Source organism: Habropoda laboriosa, unplaced genomic scaffold, assembly GCF_001263275.1.
Source record: "Habropoda laboriosa isolate 0110345459 unplaced genomic scaffold, ASM126327v1 scaffold148, whole genome shotgun sequence".
In the NCBI taxonomy this organism is placed as follows: domain Eukaryota; kingdom Metazoa; phylum Arthropoda; class Insecta; order Hymenoptera; family Apidae; genus Habropoda; species Habropoda laboriosa.
Genome location: NW_017100279.1, coordinates 1609344 through 1627939, shown reverse-complemented (window position 1 = coordinate 1627939; position 18596 = coordinate 1609344). Strand labels below are relative to the sequence as shown.

Below are 18596 nucleotides of genomic sequence, written 5' to 3'. Positions count from 1 at the left end.
CAACCCGATGTGAATCTTCATCGTTCAACTCTCTTCTATTCTTCCTTAGATTTTCATTCTCGTAACAGTTTTCAAATAGAAATATTCGCGAATTACGTACTCTGTGATAGAAACGTAGAAAAATATTCCAATCGTCAAGATGAACTTTTTTTACGTTGAATATATTTATTTCAGGGGAAAAAAATGGAAGTACTAACGATTGAGAAAATTTGAACGATTCGAGTAGAATTGATCGGTTCGTATCTATCAGGACGTTTGCGTTACTCGTAAGAATGAATGGGATGTCACTCAACAGTAGACAGCCAATGCGACCGTATGCTATGCACATCCCACTATGCATACGTGTCATCTTGTCTGCAAGGTTGCCACTCATGGTGTCCGCATCTTACTTGATTACGGCTAAACCGTACACGGTACTCTGAAACCACGTTAGCGTTCTATGAATGAACGCACGTGCATCGTATTATTGGTGGCGGCACGTAACGTAAAAAGCCAAAAAGAGAGAACGAGAGGAAGAAAGAGAGGAACGAAGGAAACGGACAACTGGAAAAGTGTACCTACTACCGGCTATAGCTTGCTCATACAAATCAATATGCTTACGCGCCTTTCAATTGAAAGTATGAATTACCTTTAGGCTTTTCCATTTCTTTTCTCGACGAAAGACAAAAAAGAAAGAAAATGAAACGGAAGAAAACTAAAATAAAATTCGTTTCAGGTAACGAGCACGAGTTGTTTCTTTTCTTGTTTCTTTTTTTTAAGACTGAAGAAAATACAACGTACCGTGGCAGAATTGATCGAGCACTTCCTTAACACGCTGCAAGCGGAGTATAGTCTTGAAGAGTATTCCGGCGTTAACGGTCATTAAAGTCGTCGTAAAACGAAATGCAAAATGAGCGAAGATACGATGGGGAGGATTGATCGTGCGAGTTTCTAAATGCCCGTATTGCGCTGATAAGTAGTTCTAGCTATTTTCAAATAGAGAATGCCAGAGATCGTATGCGCGGAAAGTTATTATACAGTCGCGTATGTAATATCTACGAAAATGGGGGGAACGGTTCCGATTACAAGCCACAGACAGTTTAACGGCGTTGCGGGGAATTAAGATAAAATGCAGCGGGTATAAGTAAATTGCACGTTGTTTTCCTTGGCTCGCGATAATGATCACGGATCCGCCGTGACAATGGTAATTGCACCGCGTAAAATGAATTAAGCGGCGATGAGTATGAGAATCTTCGTAGCCGTTTAATCCTTAGAGGATGTACATATTCGCGAGACACGAGCAAATAAAAAAAAAAAAAGAAGAGCATCACGCTCGAACGTGGCCCAGATTTTTCGTTTATTGCCGATTTATTCTTCAAACATTAATCTAAATCTATTGTTCAATTATACTGTGTGCTTCGTCAACAATTACGCTTATCTCAGTAACGTAACGAGAACCCATGGTGCAACGAACGACGTGGTGAAATTGATCATCGAAGAAGCTGACGGATCGAATTTTACGCTCGATCTTCGAGATTTGAACAGCTTGGGGTATGATTCTCATCGCACTTAATGCAACACTGATTCTTCGCAGCATTTAAAAAAAAGGCATGCAAGCATGAGCCCAATACCTAATTTCATAAGAAACGAAGACTGTGGGAACGAACTGGAAATCTGATATGTATATGATGTTGTAACATTATGCTGGTTATTCTGTTTATGATATACATTGCCAAGAAGCATATACTCGAAGATTAACTGGAAGTGCCGCATAACAAAAAGAAGAAATAAGTATCAATTAAATTCAACTTATTGATAAGAATTATAGCAAATCCTCGAATAATCATTTATCGAAAGTGTATACGTTAATATTTCGATCGTGAAAGTATGATAATATCGTTGTTGCAGAGATATTGTTTTTTTTCTTTATCTTCCTATAGAGCAGCACATATTCGCAAATGCTGTCAGTCTGACGCTGCGAAGTGACATATGCTAGGCAATTAATTGAATAAAAGCGAAGTCTGATGCCTCTTGATACTCTGCGTTCTTCGTGTGATTGCCCGGGAGTACCAACGACCTGGAATTCGCGTGAATTGAAGTTAAACGATAAAGCCTTTTCTAGGACACTTTCCGTTAAGTAAACTTGTCGCTGTCCGCAACTTTGTATTCGTTTCTTTTCTTTCTTTTTTTTTTTTTTTCAGAAAGAACCGATGGATTCTACTTGACACATTGTATTTACCGAACGAATTTCGTTAAAAGTTATCATCAAGTTATTCAGGCTAATGTTCCTTTAAAACGATAACACTTCAAATAATGACAATTGTCACGTGGAGCAATGTGTAGAAAAAGAATTGTTTCGAACCGTTGCATCTGTATGAGGTTCATATCGCGATAATTTATAATCTTATCATGTGCACGAGCATGCCTATGGTCGGACATTTAGTCGCGTTAGCAAACCGAGACTATTCGAGTGTGCTCTGAAGGCCATACTTAACGGATGTCGCGACGTTTCATTCATTATTTTTTCTCCTTTTTTTTTTCTTCCGTAGTTTACTATTTCGTTTACCTCCTTGGTGCATTTACGACGTCCTTTCGTATTTTCATCACGATTTCAATTGTATCCTTACGATATTACCCGAGTCGACGTTTCAAGTGTATAGCACACCGGGCATTGTTTCTCCGGTAAAATTCAATTTAAACGCGCAAGAAACATGTCTCGTCTATTTCCTCTTGAACATAGACCGTGGTGGTCGTTTCTCCCTCGTACTTTCCATGAAACGACCGATAACCACGTCCACTGTTCTCAACTGTGTGTTTCCCGAACAAGAGAGAGGGGCATGGTTCATCTATTTGTCTATTAGTCTCTTGAAAATACGTAGCGCCAAGCTCGACCTTCTCCCCCAAACGCTTTTAGCTCCCGCCAGTGAACATCTGCACCTACAACGTGTGTAGCCAACCCTCCGACCGAAAATAGAAACTATTATGATGGAGCATCTGCACCGAAAGTAGAACGAGGAGGAGAAATCTTAGCGAAATATGGGATCGAGTTGTGTGTCACGTTGTTTGCCAGCATCCGGATAACATTTAAAGACTAAATTGCCTGAATCATGCATAAATGATTATGTAGGTACACGAACTTGTTTACAATATTTGTAGAGAGATATAACGTGCCGTATGGAGTAAGATTGAGTTTTTTCGAATTTTATGAAAATCATCGAGAGTGATGAACACACAGAGGAAACGCCGTCCGTGCCATTATTCGTAACCGCCTGGTAAAATCGTGTCAATGATACATCTCCGAGCAGGAAGGACGAGCGGCAATACATCTGCAAGTCATTCACGTACACACTTTATCAGTAAGGTTAACCGTATAACGTACGGAAGAATGCTCGCGATAAGAGACGAAGAAGAAAATGCTCGTCAAGGACTACGCATGTATAAGAGGAATACTGGCATAATTGGCTCATAATCGACGCTAATACGAAGTGAAAAAACGATGAATCACTGATAATTCTTGGTTACGTAAAAGAAAAAAAAAGAGAGAAAAAACAATGGTAAGAAAATTATTGGGTTGCCTATGAAACACCGCAGTTATCGCGGTCTATGAACAAATTAACGAAAACGTACACATATTCGACTCGCTAAGAGTTATGCAATAAAGCAAACACTGGCGCATACGAAATTCGCGTAGTGAACGTTTGCTTGGGTCTTCGAGCTTTTGCAGAAGCTCTGCTTCTTCGAATTCAAATGGTTCGAAAGAATCATCCGGAATAAGAAAGCTCCTGAACCTAATTGGTATTATAGTAGAAGGTCAAGGCTGCGGTGACACGACACGCAAGGTTCAGCGAGCCGTCGCGACAGTTATCTTTCCATTTCTTGCGTTATACTTAAGACTTAGTCTTTTCAGATAACCTATATACGTTTATGAAATATGGACCGGAAATAGAAACGTTTCATATAAATACGAATTAATCGGTTTCATTAATCGTTGCTTTTGTTTTAATTGTTTCAAATTTTTCTGCTGAAGGTTAATCAAATAGGACATCTTGATTTATCGCTATTATAATTCCACAAGAATTCTCGACGATTTAGAATCATCGGGTCAATTGTTAAAAAATGAAAATAAAAAATATATCAATAGCAGTTAAGGAACCAGTGTTACGTTGTTATACGCTCCGAACGACAGAAATCATTCATACGGTATGATCCAACTGTTATTTTACAAAATATGTTTTTTACGTTGCGCAAAATGTACCCGTTCGTTGAACGATATGTGCATAAAATCTTCCGCGTTTAAAAAAAGCCTGCACAGCGTTGCACAGTATCGACAAATGCAACGATAGCACGCGAGCCGGTGATTATGAGCACCGCTGCTAAGGTGACTGCGTATCATCATTGGGTGTGGGTATATACCGTATGCCGTATGGCCACTATACACTATACACTGTAGACGTATGCCGTACGACATCGTGAGATGCTAGAAGAGGGGTAAGGGAAGTCCACGTTGGTCCCTGCCCTGCAGCATAGACAGCAGAGTTGCCGTTTGAATATCCCGTTTCCAACAGTTTCCAGTATGCAACCAGTGGTGCTTGACGAGAAACGTTTCCATCCAGGCTACGATCGAACAAGTCGCCATAACGAAGGCCCTCGAACGATTATAGACGACAGGCCTTTTTAAAATCTTAATCGCAAGGGAAATAGGTTTTCCATCCAGTCATTTCTACATTTTCTTTTTTTCCATCGTTCGTTGATACATCGAATAGGTCAAGGATTATTGACACGGGTGAAGCTGAAAAGCATGGCGGGATGCAAAGCGTAGCATCGTCTGCATGCCGGTTCTGTTTACATTAGCAGATCGCACGAGGCGTCCTTTCGTGCTGCTTAACGATTACTCTGCTTCCAGTGACTAATTCTTCGAGGAAGACCCGCAGGTGCAAAACGGACGGAGCTTCAGCAGTACACCCTTGGCTATTTTCCTGTTTACTTGATTGATCGTTCCTGTGCTCATTGCTCGTCTTTTACGATCACGCATAGATTTCGCACGATTTCCATTAAGATAATTGAAATAGGTATTAGTAGACGATAATTGGTAAGGTAACGTGGTACTTATTATCTACGTGATAAAGAATAATGGGTAGAATTCTCTTGCGGTGTTTACGGGCTCGGCGCCAGCATCTCACGTAAGATTGCTGCCAGCACTAACAATAAACGAACAATTTTCGTTTCCCCTCGAAACAAACACATTCTTCCTTCCACCTAGCGTGCGAGTCACGGGAACCATAAATATTTTCGTCCGTTCTTTCCTCGTAATTAGTTCATGTTTGTTTTATGCGCTCGGAGAGTTCAAGTATCGCGTCTGCACTGTAGAACGTAAGTATACACGCTTTATTCCTTCGAAGTAAACGGGAAAAAGCATCCGTCACGATTCCTCGGTATGTAGGTGTTTCGTAACGCCAAATGAAAATAAGAACCTCTTACCGTTTAATCGCGAATCGCGATAGTATATAGAGGAAAACTGGACGAACGATTCCTGGTAAAAAGTGAAATCATCTTGCACCGACGAGGTAGCCGTAGTTCGACGATTGTCAAACAATCGATGACAGTCAGAGGTATACGCGTGCTCTTCGCTTTTATGCACGGTTAGAAAGCGTATAAAATTACAGGAAGCATCGACTGTTCGTTTTTACCATAAGATTCACAAACGTGCGCGGTCCGTTGCGAAAATAGTCACGAGAAAAAACGAATAATATAATATGATGCCCGTAACGGGAAATCTATCCTGACTAATAAAGCTCGCAATTGTGCGAAAACAGGTTCTATAATGTTCCAAAGTTCAAACTCTATTAATTTATTACACGTTCGTTCATTATAAAGGGTTTAATTACCGTTTTCGAAGATACGAGCATCATGGAATATTCATTTCACTCGCGTGACGTCATACTTCTGGTGATACACATCCTCAAGAGATAAGACACGTTTGCTCGCTGTTCTCCAAACAGCAAAAATTAACGGTGCCAAATGATTTGACTAATCGTGATGCGAGAAATATGCGTGTACGATTGCGGTACGTCTATTATAGCACGTGCAAAATGAACAGAACAACCTGTGTTTTATAAAAGGCTCAAACAAAAGATGCCATGCTTGTTTATGTACGATGGTATGCAGATACATCTGGAGCGCGAATTCCTAATGGTTCCAATGCCGGTCTCCAGTTTGCTACGTAGAGTACAGCTGCACTTACGGTTGTACGACCTTTCCTATTCGAGTGCTCGAGCTAACCACTGCCAACTTAAACCTAGTCGTTCACTAAACCCCATGCAAAATGTGACAAACGCGATCGTCGATCGCACATCGTTTAACAATAAGTATTTGCGATATTTTGCCTCCCGTCACTGTGAGAACGTACATGCATGTGTGTTTCTCTATGAAGAGATCAAAGGAAACGGATTTTGAGCACGTTTGATGCTGTGTCAATTTGCATTTCGTTGTTATCGCAACTTGGTTTTCTTGATATTGACAGCTCGCACCACATTATCATCCTAACTACAAGTGCGTCGATGTAAATAGAAACATGCTGATACTGACAGTGTAGATACAGCATCAAAATACGTGTATATAATGCTCGTAAATGTGTACATGCATGCGTGTATGGCACATGTCCGACCAGGGACGTGTAGTTTTAAAACTCTGGATCTTTTAATCACTTTCATTTTACATTTGCAACTTTGTAATATTGTAACTCAATATTATCGTGTTTCTATTTTCCGAAATTTAAACCGTTTATAGTCTATTTTTGAAAATGTTTACGTTCAACTATTTTGCACTGTGATCTTTTTTGACGTGCTACTTTTTATTATTTAGTTATGTGGCAATGTCTAATTTTTGTTATAATACTAAAAGGGAGTATCACGAAAGCATAGATCCCCTAAATGTTTCGTTAAATTTAAAAGTAAATTTCGATCATATTAAATATCGAATGATAAAAGTTAAATCTTATCGTGTTTTTTATCGAGAACAAGGTTCTCGCGCGTCACGATACGTCACTGTTTAATGGCTGCCTGGACTTTGCATCCCTTTCGTTGGCAGCAGTGCGCAGAGTAGTACTCTTCAGTGCGTCGTGCGAAAAGCAGTCGAGCTTGGCGAGGTCGCCTTTTGCGTTGGCACAGAGATTCGTTTGTGCATGTTTTTAGTCGTAATCCCGGACCGAGGAAACCCGCGTACACATTTTTATCTCTGTGCCCGTTCGCGAGTCTCCACGGAAAAAAAACGAAAGTGATGAAGTGTAATTTTGTGCGCGAACGTATAGGGCGTAGCCAGGCATCGTGCAAAATCGCCTGAAAACGAGCGACGACAAGGTGGTGCGTGACAGTCTGAGGTCTACCATTGGAAAGGATATCTTGTTGTCTTTTTCGCACCTAGTGGTATTTTGCGTACTCGCGGGTTCGCTGCTGCATCATCGTCGTTCTTTCTCTCTCTCTCCCTTTTTCTCCTACCTCTCCTTCTAGCTCCGTGTCTCGTATACTACTCATCGTAACTATATTATACGCGCTATACGGACGAAAATTGAAGACGTCCACGCATGGTGCAGCAAAGTTGATTGCAACAAAGTTCCGAATTCAAGTACGAGGTAAGTTATATTGACATTTCGCTTTTTTTTTTTTTATTATCTCCCCTATCTGTCGGCTGGCTGGTTCAATGCGAAAAGGGGTTTACCGCGTTCGATTAATTGGATAGAGGAGGAATACGAATATATAAAGGTAGAGGTATAATATCCATGGGGGTGTGGATTCCATTGGCTGTCAGCGTATAGAGGCAATGTGCCTCGATTTCTCTATGCTTCTGGCACACCCATTGCTACGGGACCGCTGGTCAGCGTGTGAATACGAGCCGAGTGGAAGGACGAGTCCCTGAGTGTAAAAGAGGGAGAGTAAAAAAGCCGGCATACCGCGGCTTAGAGTTCGCTCCATTTTCCTCCTTATTGAATTATTCTTCTCCCAGGGATTTCACTCGGCTGGGTCGCCTCACCGATTAATCTCGCGGGAAAGGAACACGGTTTCGTACGATTTCAGTTGGCGATAATGCTGCGAAATTGTTCTCGTCGTAGAAAGCGATCTTTAAACGAATCTTCCTCTCTTTTCTCTCTCTCTCTCTCTCTCCCCCCCTATCTCTCCCGCCCTCCCTCTCTTTCTCATTAGAAAGATACTTTCGTTTTCTTGGAAACGGATAGAGGAGAGAAAAAAGAAACAAGAAGGGAAGAAACAAGTGGAAATAACGTGAAGTATAATACGTAAGAACTGTGTGTCGCGCGGAGTAGGGAGCAAAATTCTGACGTACGCTTTGTTCCGACTGGCATTCGACTTTCTCGTACCTAGCACGAGTTTCACGCTCCTGTCACGGTATTGCCTTGCGTGGTTGCTCATCGTCGTGCATTTCTAAAAGATGACTCCTTTTTTCGTTGTTCTTTTTACAAGAAATTTAGAATTCACCGTATTTACGATGAGGTCACTGGAAACATATGTTTGTCGATCGAATTTCGCCGTAATGCGGGATTGTTACGGTTTCGATACTATTGGAAATTCGTAGGCGAGATCACATTGTTTATAGCTGAGATAATAAGACAGGTAGAGTCTTTAATATCATGATACCACGCTCGAGTTCTAAAGACTTTGTTTTCACGCTATTGTGCACCTCTTAAAGGGTGATGAATGCATCTAAAGAACGTTAAGAGGCGATTGAAAGGGCAAGCAATACGCAATCGTAAAAACGATTACAAACTAGCACGATTGATTGTTTTTGTTTTTCCCGTAAACTGTTTTAATGTTTTCTTATTTGTTCCCTTGTTTCTTTTAATACCAGAAAAGAACTTTTCCATTATACATATCGAGGATACCCGATAAATTATTCATGGACTGATCCGCGTACACTGCACATAATATGTATCTAAGATAGGAATTTTCTTTATCGTATTTTTCGGATGGTTTTGATAACACGAATTTAGATTGGTCGTATCGTGTTCCTAACAATCATGCATCTTAATTCAAACACGTTTGACCACGCGATTATTTTCTTTCATTATCGTTCGATATATATGTATGTATATGTATAATGATATACACGTGAAAAAGAAACAAAGAAAAACAATGCGGTAATTTATAATTGCATTATGTAGAAAACTTCTATATACTACAATTCGTTATCTAAATCTCCTCGAACGGTCGGCTACGACGTAATATTTATACGTCGATAATTCCTGTGTATCATATTTTCGATGGAATTACTTCGATTGTGAACCGTTCTCGTAGGTGGACGATCAACATGAACAGCAGATGACTGTTAGCCGAGCTCTGATGCTCGTTCATCTTTAATATGAGTGAAGTAGTGACTGTAACACCTAGTGGTGGATCGACGACACGCCAGGAAAGCGTGGCACACATCAAAAGGCATAAATTAGCCAACTGTAATGTTCCTCTTGTGCACGGACGGTCAAATCCACCGATCAACACCCGTAATAGGCTGACCACGCATCAACGGAATCACAGTTTGGACTTTAGGTATGAAAACGAAAACTGCTGGGGTCGTGTTCGTTTTGCATGCTTCCGGATGGTATTTATAGATGCTGATAATATTATTTCGCGGGTTGGTTATCTACTACGTAGAGAGCATCGTTGTATTATCTGTATAAATATATTCTAAAATAAACACATATGTTGCACACACGAGTTTGCGTACACCTAACCCTCGATTTGTGCGATATCAGTGAAATGTGACAAAATTCTACCTCTATTCCTCTGCGACACTTTAACACGCTGCTTAAATAAATTTCTTCGATATTTCTAATTAAACGGACGGAATAATGGCGCGTTTACAATGATCTTCAAACTAACACTTTCTCATCCTCAATTTTTTAATTAACCCTATTCAAATCCGAGTTCTAGTTATACATGTGAAGAAAGGAATTGACGTGTTATAATGAAATTCTTCAAATTGTGAGTTAGGTGTGCTAAAGTATACTCTATCTTGCGTAACTACAGTTACTCCCAAAAGTATTCGGTCGTTAAACAGGGCAAATCTTCATTTTCGCTACAAGTGATCAAATATTTTCCTTGACAAATAACGTTTTTTATTTAAAAAAAAAAAAGATCAACCCAATATTTTAATTAGACTATAAGTAACGAACGAGAAACGAGAATTTAACACAGTGTATTTGCAGGTCAATGGGTATTCTGTTGCCGCCGGTTCCGCAGGCGAGCGCAACGACGCTGACGCATCATCACCGAAATCGAAGCCTGGACTCAGCGCTGCAGCGTATCCCGGAAGTGGACGTGACACCGAGTCCAGAATGCGAGACGACTCCGGCCCCAGTAGCTAAAGCGACCGCGGTACCGGCGTGCAAGGCGCGCAGCCGGGAACGCGAGGATCTCGCGAGTCTCGGGTCTGACGACTCGGGTATACTTTGTGGTTCCGATAGCGGTTCCAGCGACGCCACCAACGCCGCCACCAGAGAGTCGAGCGTCGACCATCTGCACAGCCGCGAGAGCCTCGACTCCTCGTTATCTCAACCGGGTGACATGGATAGCGTGGACGTGGTGGACGGCGAGGAAAGTGGTGGTCCAGTGGTCACAGTGTCGTTGTCGGTGCCAGTGTCGCCTGTGGAACTGGTGCACTTGAGTGAACCTTCGTCTAAAACCATTATTATCGGTGATCTTAGTAGTAGTAGTAGTAGTAGTGAGCCGCATAAACACGAGAACAACGTAACCAGTGGTGATACAGGTTCACAGGAACTCAGGTCTGCTAATAACAATAATAATAATATTAATGTCTGTATGGTGAAAGAACTGGTAGAAAGCCACGAGTACGGACACGATGAACAACGATGCACCGATATGAGTGGAGTGACGCGAGACTTTAAAAATTCATTGGAAATCTCGCCTGTGAACGATAAACAGAGTGAACTGGCGGGTGCGGCTATGACATTGTGTTGTGGGACCGCCGTGCAATCTGAGACTAGCGAGGCAGCTGTGAAAAAGCAGACTGGTGTCGTTTGTCGGCGAGAAGAGACGGTACAACCGAAACCATCCGAGGGATGTTTGCTCAGATTGTTCGAAAGTCAGATATTTGACATGTCCATGGCGATCTCTTATTTGTTCAATTCTAAAGAGCCTGGCGTTCAGAGCTATCTTGGTAAGCGTTTCATCGCGAGTCTTTTTTTGCGTGTGAATTTTTTCTTTTTTGGTACAATTCATCGTAGTTTGTATGAGTTAGGTTTTTAATATTAAGATTGATCGATGTTCGTTGTTGATGGATTGTTATTAAATGTGGATAGATTGTGTGGCCCACAATGCTTGAAAGTATTGGTTGAATGTAGTAGCGGTAGATGTGTATATTTGTTTTATAAACGATGAAACATAAAGTGTACTATTTTCCAGGGAACAAGATGTTTAGTTTCCCAGATAACGATGTGGACTTCTACTTGCCACAGCTAGTTGTAATGTACATACAACTTCACGATGTTACAGAAGTCCTTTATCCATATCTTGTCCATAGGTAAGTATACATTGGTAAAATAAAATGAAGGTAAAGGGTTTAAGGGAATGTGTTGTACGAACGGGGTACTCAAGACATCGTAACTTTTTTTTTTATCAGGTGTAGACAGTCGGCTGATTTTTCGTTGAAATGTGCCTGGCTATTAGATGCATATAGTTCCGACGCTCATTTGCCATCCAAAAAGAAGTCTCATGGGACCAAATTAAAAAATCTTATTCTCTCAGATGAACTCAGGTAATGAAAAAAATTGAAGTAGAAAAGAATTGGTGTATGAAAAGATTACGTCGACCTCGTAAAAATATAAACTTTCTTGTACTTGATCTTTTTATACGAAACATCAGGCCAAAAGGAAATGAGAATAAAAAACGTGTAACTGGATTACAAACCCCCGCACCGCTACCATTAATTCCGATGCAAAGCGTTACATCTCCTAATAAAAAGACACACCAAAGATCTCAGTCTGATGCCACTGGATTATTTCAGACTCTACGTCGTAGCCATTCCGGTAGATGAATTACGCAAATTAACGTGTTATCTTATTATGAAATAGTAAAAGTAGAGGTAGCGAATGTTATGTAAACGCAAAAAATTTCACCATATGCTTACGACTTATTTCAAGGTACAATAAATAAAGTAAGTCTTGGGGACCTGAGCTCTGGTCGAGCATTTGACAATGGCTGTACCTGTTTTTATTCCTGCCAAGGTGTGGTAAATGATTTACGAGGACAGAAAACCGACTGCTTTTGCAATGTAATTTTATGAATTTCGTTAAATACAATAGTCCTTTCTTCGCATCGATGCCAGCTGTGTGCAAATTTAATTAACGCAATAATGTTTGCATTTATAGGCGCCACGTCTTGCTCCAGAACTCGAATTTATACAAGCATTAATATCAATTGGTAAATTACTTGGAACTATTCCAACAAAGGAAAGTAAAACTGTTCAATTAATAGCGGAGCTTAATACTCTCAATTTGAATCTTCCTGCAAGGGTGTGGCTTCCTTTGCACAGTTCAATACCACATCATATCGTACGAGTGCCACCGCAATACGCTGCTGTCCTTAATAGCAAGGATAAGGTGAACAATTTTGAAAATCTAATGATTTTTTGAAATCGTTATCAGCCATTTCTTTTTTTTGTTGATTCTATTATTAACGTGTTTTAAAACATGTAGGCACCATACATAATTTATGTTGAAGTGTTAGAAGTAGAAGATATTTATACGTCACCTGTACCGACGAAAATAGTGGGATGTTCATTGAGGCATACTAAATCTGAGGAAAATTTAACTGGAGGTGAACAGTCTAATGTAATTGGTTCAACAAACATATCCACTTCAGAAACACAACAACAAAACATGCCACCGATTAGGCAAACTCCGGTTAAAAATATTTCCCCGTATTCAGTGAGAAGTACGGAAGTTGCATTTAGTTTTCCTGATGATGATCCTAACGATTGTTGGAGTCAAGAAGACGATGAAATTACACAACAGGTACTTATTCACTTCATCACTCGTCAAATTGAAGGATTACATAAATTCTTCATGATTTTTTTTCCTTTACAGTATTTACAACTTCGTAAGCCAAAAGATAGAGATACGATATCTCAATTAAGTCAAGAATCATCAGATAGTAAAGAACCAATATTTGTACCTGGTGATATAAAGAGGCGGTTAAGTGAAATGGCTGCTGCGCCTAGTGCAACGTTTAACCATGACCCGGAAGATCCGTCAGCTGCCGTTCTGAAAGAACCATGGGAATTAAAGCAACGTCGCATAAGGTCTTCCAGTCCATACGGTCATTTGGCATCTTGGAAACTCCTCGCTGTTATCGTGAAATGTGGCGATGATCTTCGACAGGAACTTCTTGCTTCGCAGTTACTTTCCATGTTACAAAAGATCTGGCAAGATGAACAAGTACCTCTTTGGGTGCGGCCATACAAGTATGAATAATTTCATTATTTTCTATGTTTACAAAATTCACTGTGAAATGTTTTATTAATGTATGAAATTTTATTATTTTACAGAATTTTATGCTTATCGAATGATAGTGGTTTAATCGAACCAATTTTAAATACTGTATCACTTCACCAAGTGAAGAAACAGTGCCAATTAACGCTTTATCAATATTTCGAAAGAGAATTTGGCCCGTCTACGTCTGATTCATTTACTATAGCGCAAAGAAATTTCATTCAAAGTTGCGCCGCATATTGTCTTGTCTGTTATCTCATTCAGGTTAAAGATCGTCACAATGGAAATATTTTGCTTCACTGTGACGGTCACTTAATACACATAGACTTTGGATTTATTCTTTCAACTTCGCCAAGAAATTTAGGATTTGAGACGAGTCCGTTTAAATTAACTCCCGAATTTGTGGAAGTGATGGGTGGAAGCCAATCTAAGCAATTTCAAGAATTTAAAACTTTGATTCTCCAAGGGCTAATTGCAGCGCGGAAACACATGGAAAAAATTGTTAATCTTGTGGAGATCATGTTATCAGGTACAAATTTTCTAAACAAAATTGTATGGTGTAACTTTTAAAAATGTATAATTATTACAATTTGGTCAAACATTATCGTTCGTAATTACAGGTTCGCAACTTCCGTGTTTCCGTAGTGGCGGAGCAGCAACAGTTCAGGGGTTGAAAAACAGATTCCATCTCACATTAACAGAGGATCAGTTACGTCGGCATGTAGAAGATTTAGTCGAAGCTAGTATCCATTCGTGGTCTACTAAATTATATGATCGGTATCAATATTTCGCAAATGGCACTCTTTAATAATAATATCAATTTTTATCCATACGGCAAGGATAATGATTTTTATAAGAAAGCGGGGGAAAAAAAAACTTGAGTTGATAGTATGGTACTTCTTCCAGAAACCTTTAAACTTTATAGCATTCCGTATGCACAAATTATCTTCGAAGCTAATTATTCGATCACATACAAATATGATCGATACATAGGAAATGCTGTCTAAAAACTAGATTTATTCCAAATAGGATAAGCTGATTTCAGTAGATTAATTTTACTTGCTCCTGAATTATTCCTTAGTTTCTTAAAATATTTTAATAGTTATCTTTGATAAAAGCGAACTTGTACAAATATCACGTTTATCAATAATTAAGAATGATTTATGGAGATATTGTTTACGAAAATTTTATGCCTCATACCTGTAAAAAATGGTAAACGAAACAGGGAATAATTTATGAAATTTTTATTGTTACGTTAAGTAATATTAAATATGTATAATTGGTTTTGTTGTATACGTTAAAATGACTATGTATGCCTTATTGGCAACTACAAGTTAACTATCGTCGGTGCAGACTTTGTGACATTGACTGAATGTTGGACTGCTAGATCGTTACAGCCTATAACAGCGGTAATTTGTTAAAGGTGCCTTATTTGTAGAAAATGGCGGAACGATCAAATCTGAACACAGTGAAGTGACTACGTGCGTTGATCTGCTGAGGAAAAAAAAAACTGATAAGGACAATCTATAGTTTGTACATAAATACATTGCGTGAACTTTTGTCGAATTCCTTTCGTAGTTAATTTTCGGCAATAAATAATCCCACCACGAAGATATGAAGGAATTATATGGTGTTTAAGATGCGCATGGAATCTTCGAGTGAAAGAAGCGTGTACACAAGCTCAGATATTAGCAGGAGACGAATACTCAAAATATTTCCTACTTTATAGATTACTACTACTATAAATACATTTAATTGTAATGATACATTAAGAATAACTACATAGTAAAATTTAAGGATCACATTTGAAAGTTTTTACATGTTCTTATTACACACACATACATTAATAGTCATAATGCGAAATATCTTAGTTGTGTGAAGATAGTTATTTAATAGTATTTCTGCGTTACATATGTTCGTTTAAGTAAGTAAATTATAAAGTAAAGAGGTATTGTATATAAAGTGACAAATTTTATCACTTATCAGTTAAGATTAATTGAGAATGAATGTTTGAAGCAAAATCAAAGTCATAGCGAGCCAGCCCATGTATGAAACCTGGGCCCTCTGACTTCCAAGTGTCTTAACTCTCTTTCTTCTGTCGTAACCGTCTCATGATAGAAAGGCGGATCAGAGATTAAGAATAATTGATATTGCATAATGCTCAAAACACTTTGCATTTTAATATTGCACGTTTGCGTAATATCGTTGCGCTTCTTTCTGTTGAATATTCAGTGCAATTCTGTTCTTTACTATAAGCAATTGTAAATGTTATCAAGATTTTTCATTAATTTCATACAATAAATTCCACATTTTCTGTACAAATTTGAAACATTAATATCTCTGATTTGCCTTGTTCTTTCGCCACCAATTATGAGCTACTGATAATATCAATTATTAAATAAATATGAAATCTAATCAAATCTATTGTTAATTGATATACCCAAATATCCTAGATTAGATAATAGTTTAAAATATAGAAATATAATAATAATGAAGAAATAGAAAATGATTCAAAGATATTCAAATTTTTATTAATTATACATCAATCGCTACACGATGTTTTCATCTAACAACGTTAAGTAAATAGTTAATTCTATAAATACATACATATTAGGATATCGTCAGTCATAAGAAATTCAGGAAGTACGGATGTACATGTATAATTGATGTATATGACAATGAAAGCATAAGTATCATAAATATCACAATAAGTCATGATTACAGAGATCATACAAATATCTTATATTCTAGAGAGCTGTTGTAATAAATTAGAAGGTAAAATTGCCTCCAATTTATCTAAAATATAATAAAATGGATGAGAACACAAGGCAAGCATTGATCGTGCAACTGCACCCATAGTGTCGGGATACTGATGCGTTAAAAGTGCTAAAAGCGCTGTAAAGGAGCATAGACCTGCTGTAAACAAAATAAAAAAGGGTAATTCTTTTTTGGGGTAAACGCTTACATCGTGAAACGAGGGTAATAATTCACGATCTGCACATTCCGTACAGGTCGGATATGGATAAAATAAATGCCCTCTTTCTAACGGATAGGGCAACATTCTAAATGTACCTTCCCATGTACAATGTAATAAATTAAGAGCACCCTCCATCTGTTTCCAATGAGCAAGGTGAAAGAAAGCATAAGCAATTGCTTCTGAATCCCCCCTTTTTAGTACATGTTCAGGGGGTAAAATTAAAGGTTTCATTTCTAATAAATATTTAGGTACATGAGGATTAAATTCAACAGCTCTATGAATAGCTTCAACTGCTATCATTTCTGGAGTAGTTAAACCCCTTTTACTAGCAATATCTGTTGAAAACTTATCAGCAACTACCCGTGCTTTTAACAGTGCAGCTGTGTAACAGATAGTTGCTGATTTTGGTAGACTTATGTCATCATATTTTGCTAATACTGCTTGAACATCTGCATATGCTTGCATTTCTAATAAAGCTTCAATTAAATTTTCATGAATGTTTAATGCATTCATAATTGATGGAACTTCTTTTGTTAAATCTCTAAACATTTTTACTGCTTCTTTCAATTTTCCTAACTTTCTTGCACACATAGCTAATCTTCTTTTAACATATATTAATACATTTGTATCTCTCCTGTGTATAGCTTCTGCAATAGCTCCTTGATGTTGAGTACTTTGAGATTTTCTATAATTGTTTTCTGCTATTTTTAAAGCCTGCTTTAAAATTCTTTCTGCTTCTACAATAGTAGTAGCTTCTTCTTCAGCAAGTAAAATATATGCAGGAGCACAATCAGGATTACGTTCAAGAGCACTATGTGCAGCTTTTACTCTTACTGCTGGATTGCGTTCTCTCCAAGCTGTTTGCATTATTTCATATTCAGCCTTACCTATTACAATTATATAATCAGTACTTGAGTCTTAACAACATGATAATATGATTTGCATAATAATTACCTGTATCACCCTCACAAGTGAAAAATGTTTGATGATCTTGAGCAGATAAATTCATATCATAATATGTTAATGGATCTTTGTTTGTAGCCCAATGAAATCTTTGATATTCAGCCCCCCTAAATAAATTTATTGGATTACGCCAAACTTTACATTCTGAAACATTTTGTTGATTTGAATTTGAACCATTTAAAGTTGAATTGTTTCCCTCTGATCCACTGTCACCTCCACCAATCCATGGTGAAATATGATTTAAAGATACTTGTTCAATAAAGGATGTACCGTATTTTCTAAAATACCACCACTCAAAAATAAGAATTAATCCAGAAATCAATGATGAAGTTCCAGTAAGGGCAACATAAAATTTTGGGGTTAAGGTACTTAAAAGCATTGTAGAGTCCCACAGGCTTGTGAATAATAGGGCCATTTATAATACTTCAACACTGAATGTATTATTTTTGGATTGTTCCTGGTTGCACTATTACAATATTACTGTACGAACAGTTTTAATTAATAAACATGGTAACACCGTTAACGTTCCTACTACGTTTCCTTACATCACCCGGAAAGTGTTACTCCTTATATTTTATCAAAACTAACAAAAATAAAAGAAGCTTTACAGATGATCTTAACATTTACATATGTTTCTTTCAAATTTCGAACAATGCGTAACTGTTTTCATTTTACGGGTAAATATGTTCACATTTATTTTGTCTGAAGTTGCCGAAATTAGAACCCTACATTGCGAGACTTTTCGAGATTTCTAGCGCTTGCTACATGTTGCGACTTTTTCTAGAAATGCTTCAAATTGTTACTATTCTTGGCAGCAGGTAAATAAGGATACAGCAATATTATCGATCTAAACAAGTTATCATTTTTCTACCATTTTAAATATTGTAATATTTAATTATCGTTATAGAGTATCAATTATTGAATATTATAGAATGCAATTCTTTATACAGATATTGATTATTAGAACATTCTAACACAGATGAGGTACAGGATAGACCTAACATCTTATGGGACTTTATGTCTGCAGCAGGGGGATCGAGAAGATCCTTACCATTTTCGTGTCATTCCCAACGTTACCGATTTAGCATAGAATAAGGTTACAATATTAGCAGTTATTTGAAAATTAAACGTAACTATGAAATTACAAATAAGAAAGTAACGTAA

At 38.1% G+C, this 18596-nt stretch overlaps 2 protein-coding genes across 2 annotated transcripts; one reads left to right on the top strand and one right to left on the bottom strand.

The window, feature by feature from the left end:
- Positions 1-7114: 7114 nt before the first annotated feature.
- LOC108573546 (phosphatidylinositol 4-kinase beta) lies at positions 7115-14353 on the top strand. Its single transcript, XM_017936009.1, has 12 exons — positions 7115-7606; positions 9282-9530; positions 10190-11160; positions 11406-11523; positions 11623-11757; positions 11865-12028; positions 12143-12273; positions 12371-12601; positions 12698-13015; positions 13088-13464; positions 13549-14021; positions 14113-14353. The coding sequence occupies exons 2-12, from the start codon at positions 9346-9348 to the stop codon at positions 14298-14300; spliced, it is 3291 nt and encodes a 1096-aa protein (XP_017791498.1). The 5' UTR covers positions 7115-7606; positions 9282-9345; the 3' UTR covers positions 14301-14353.
- Positions 14354-16232: 1879 nt separating this feature from the next.
- Positions 16233-17974, bottom strand: LOC108573559 (protein ST7 homolog). The gene is made up of 2 exons (XM_017936022.1): positions 17424-17974; positions 16233-17356 (listed from the first exon to the last, which is right to left on the bottom strand). The coding sequence occupies exons 1-2, from the start codon at positions 17845-17847 to the stop codon at positions 16233-16235; spliced, it is 1548 nt and encodes a 515-aa protein (XP_017791511.1). The 5' UTR covers positions 17848-17974.
- Between the last annotated feature and the right edge of the window lie 622 nt (positions 17975-18596).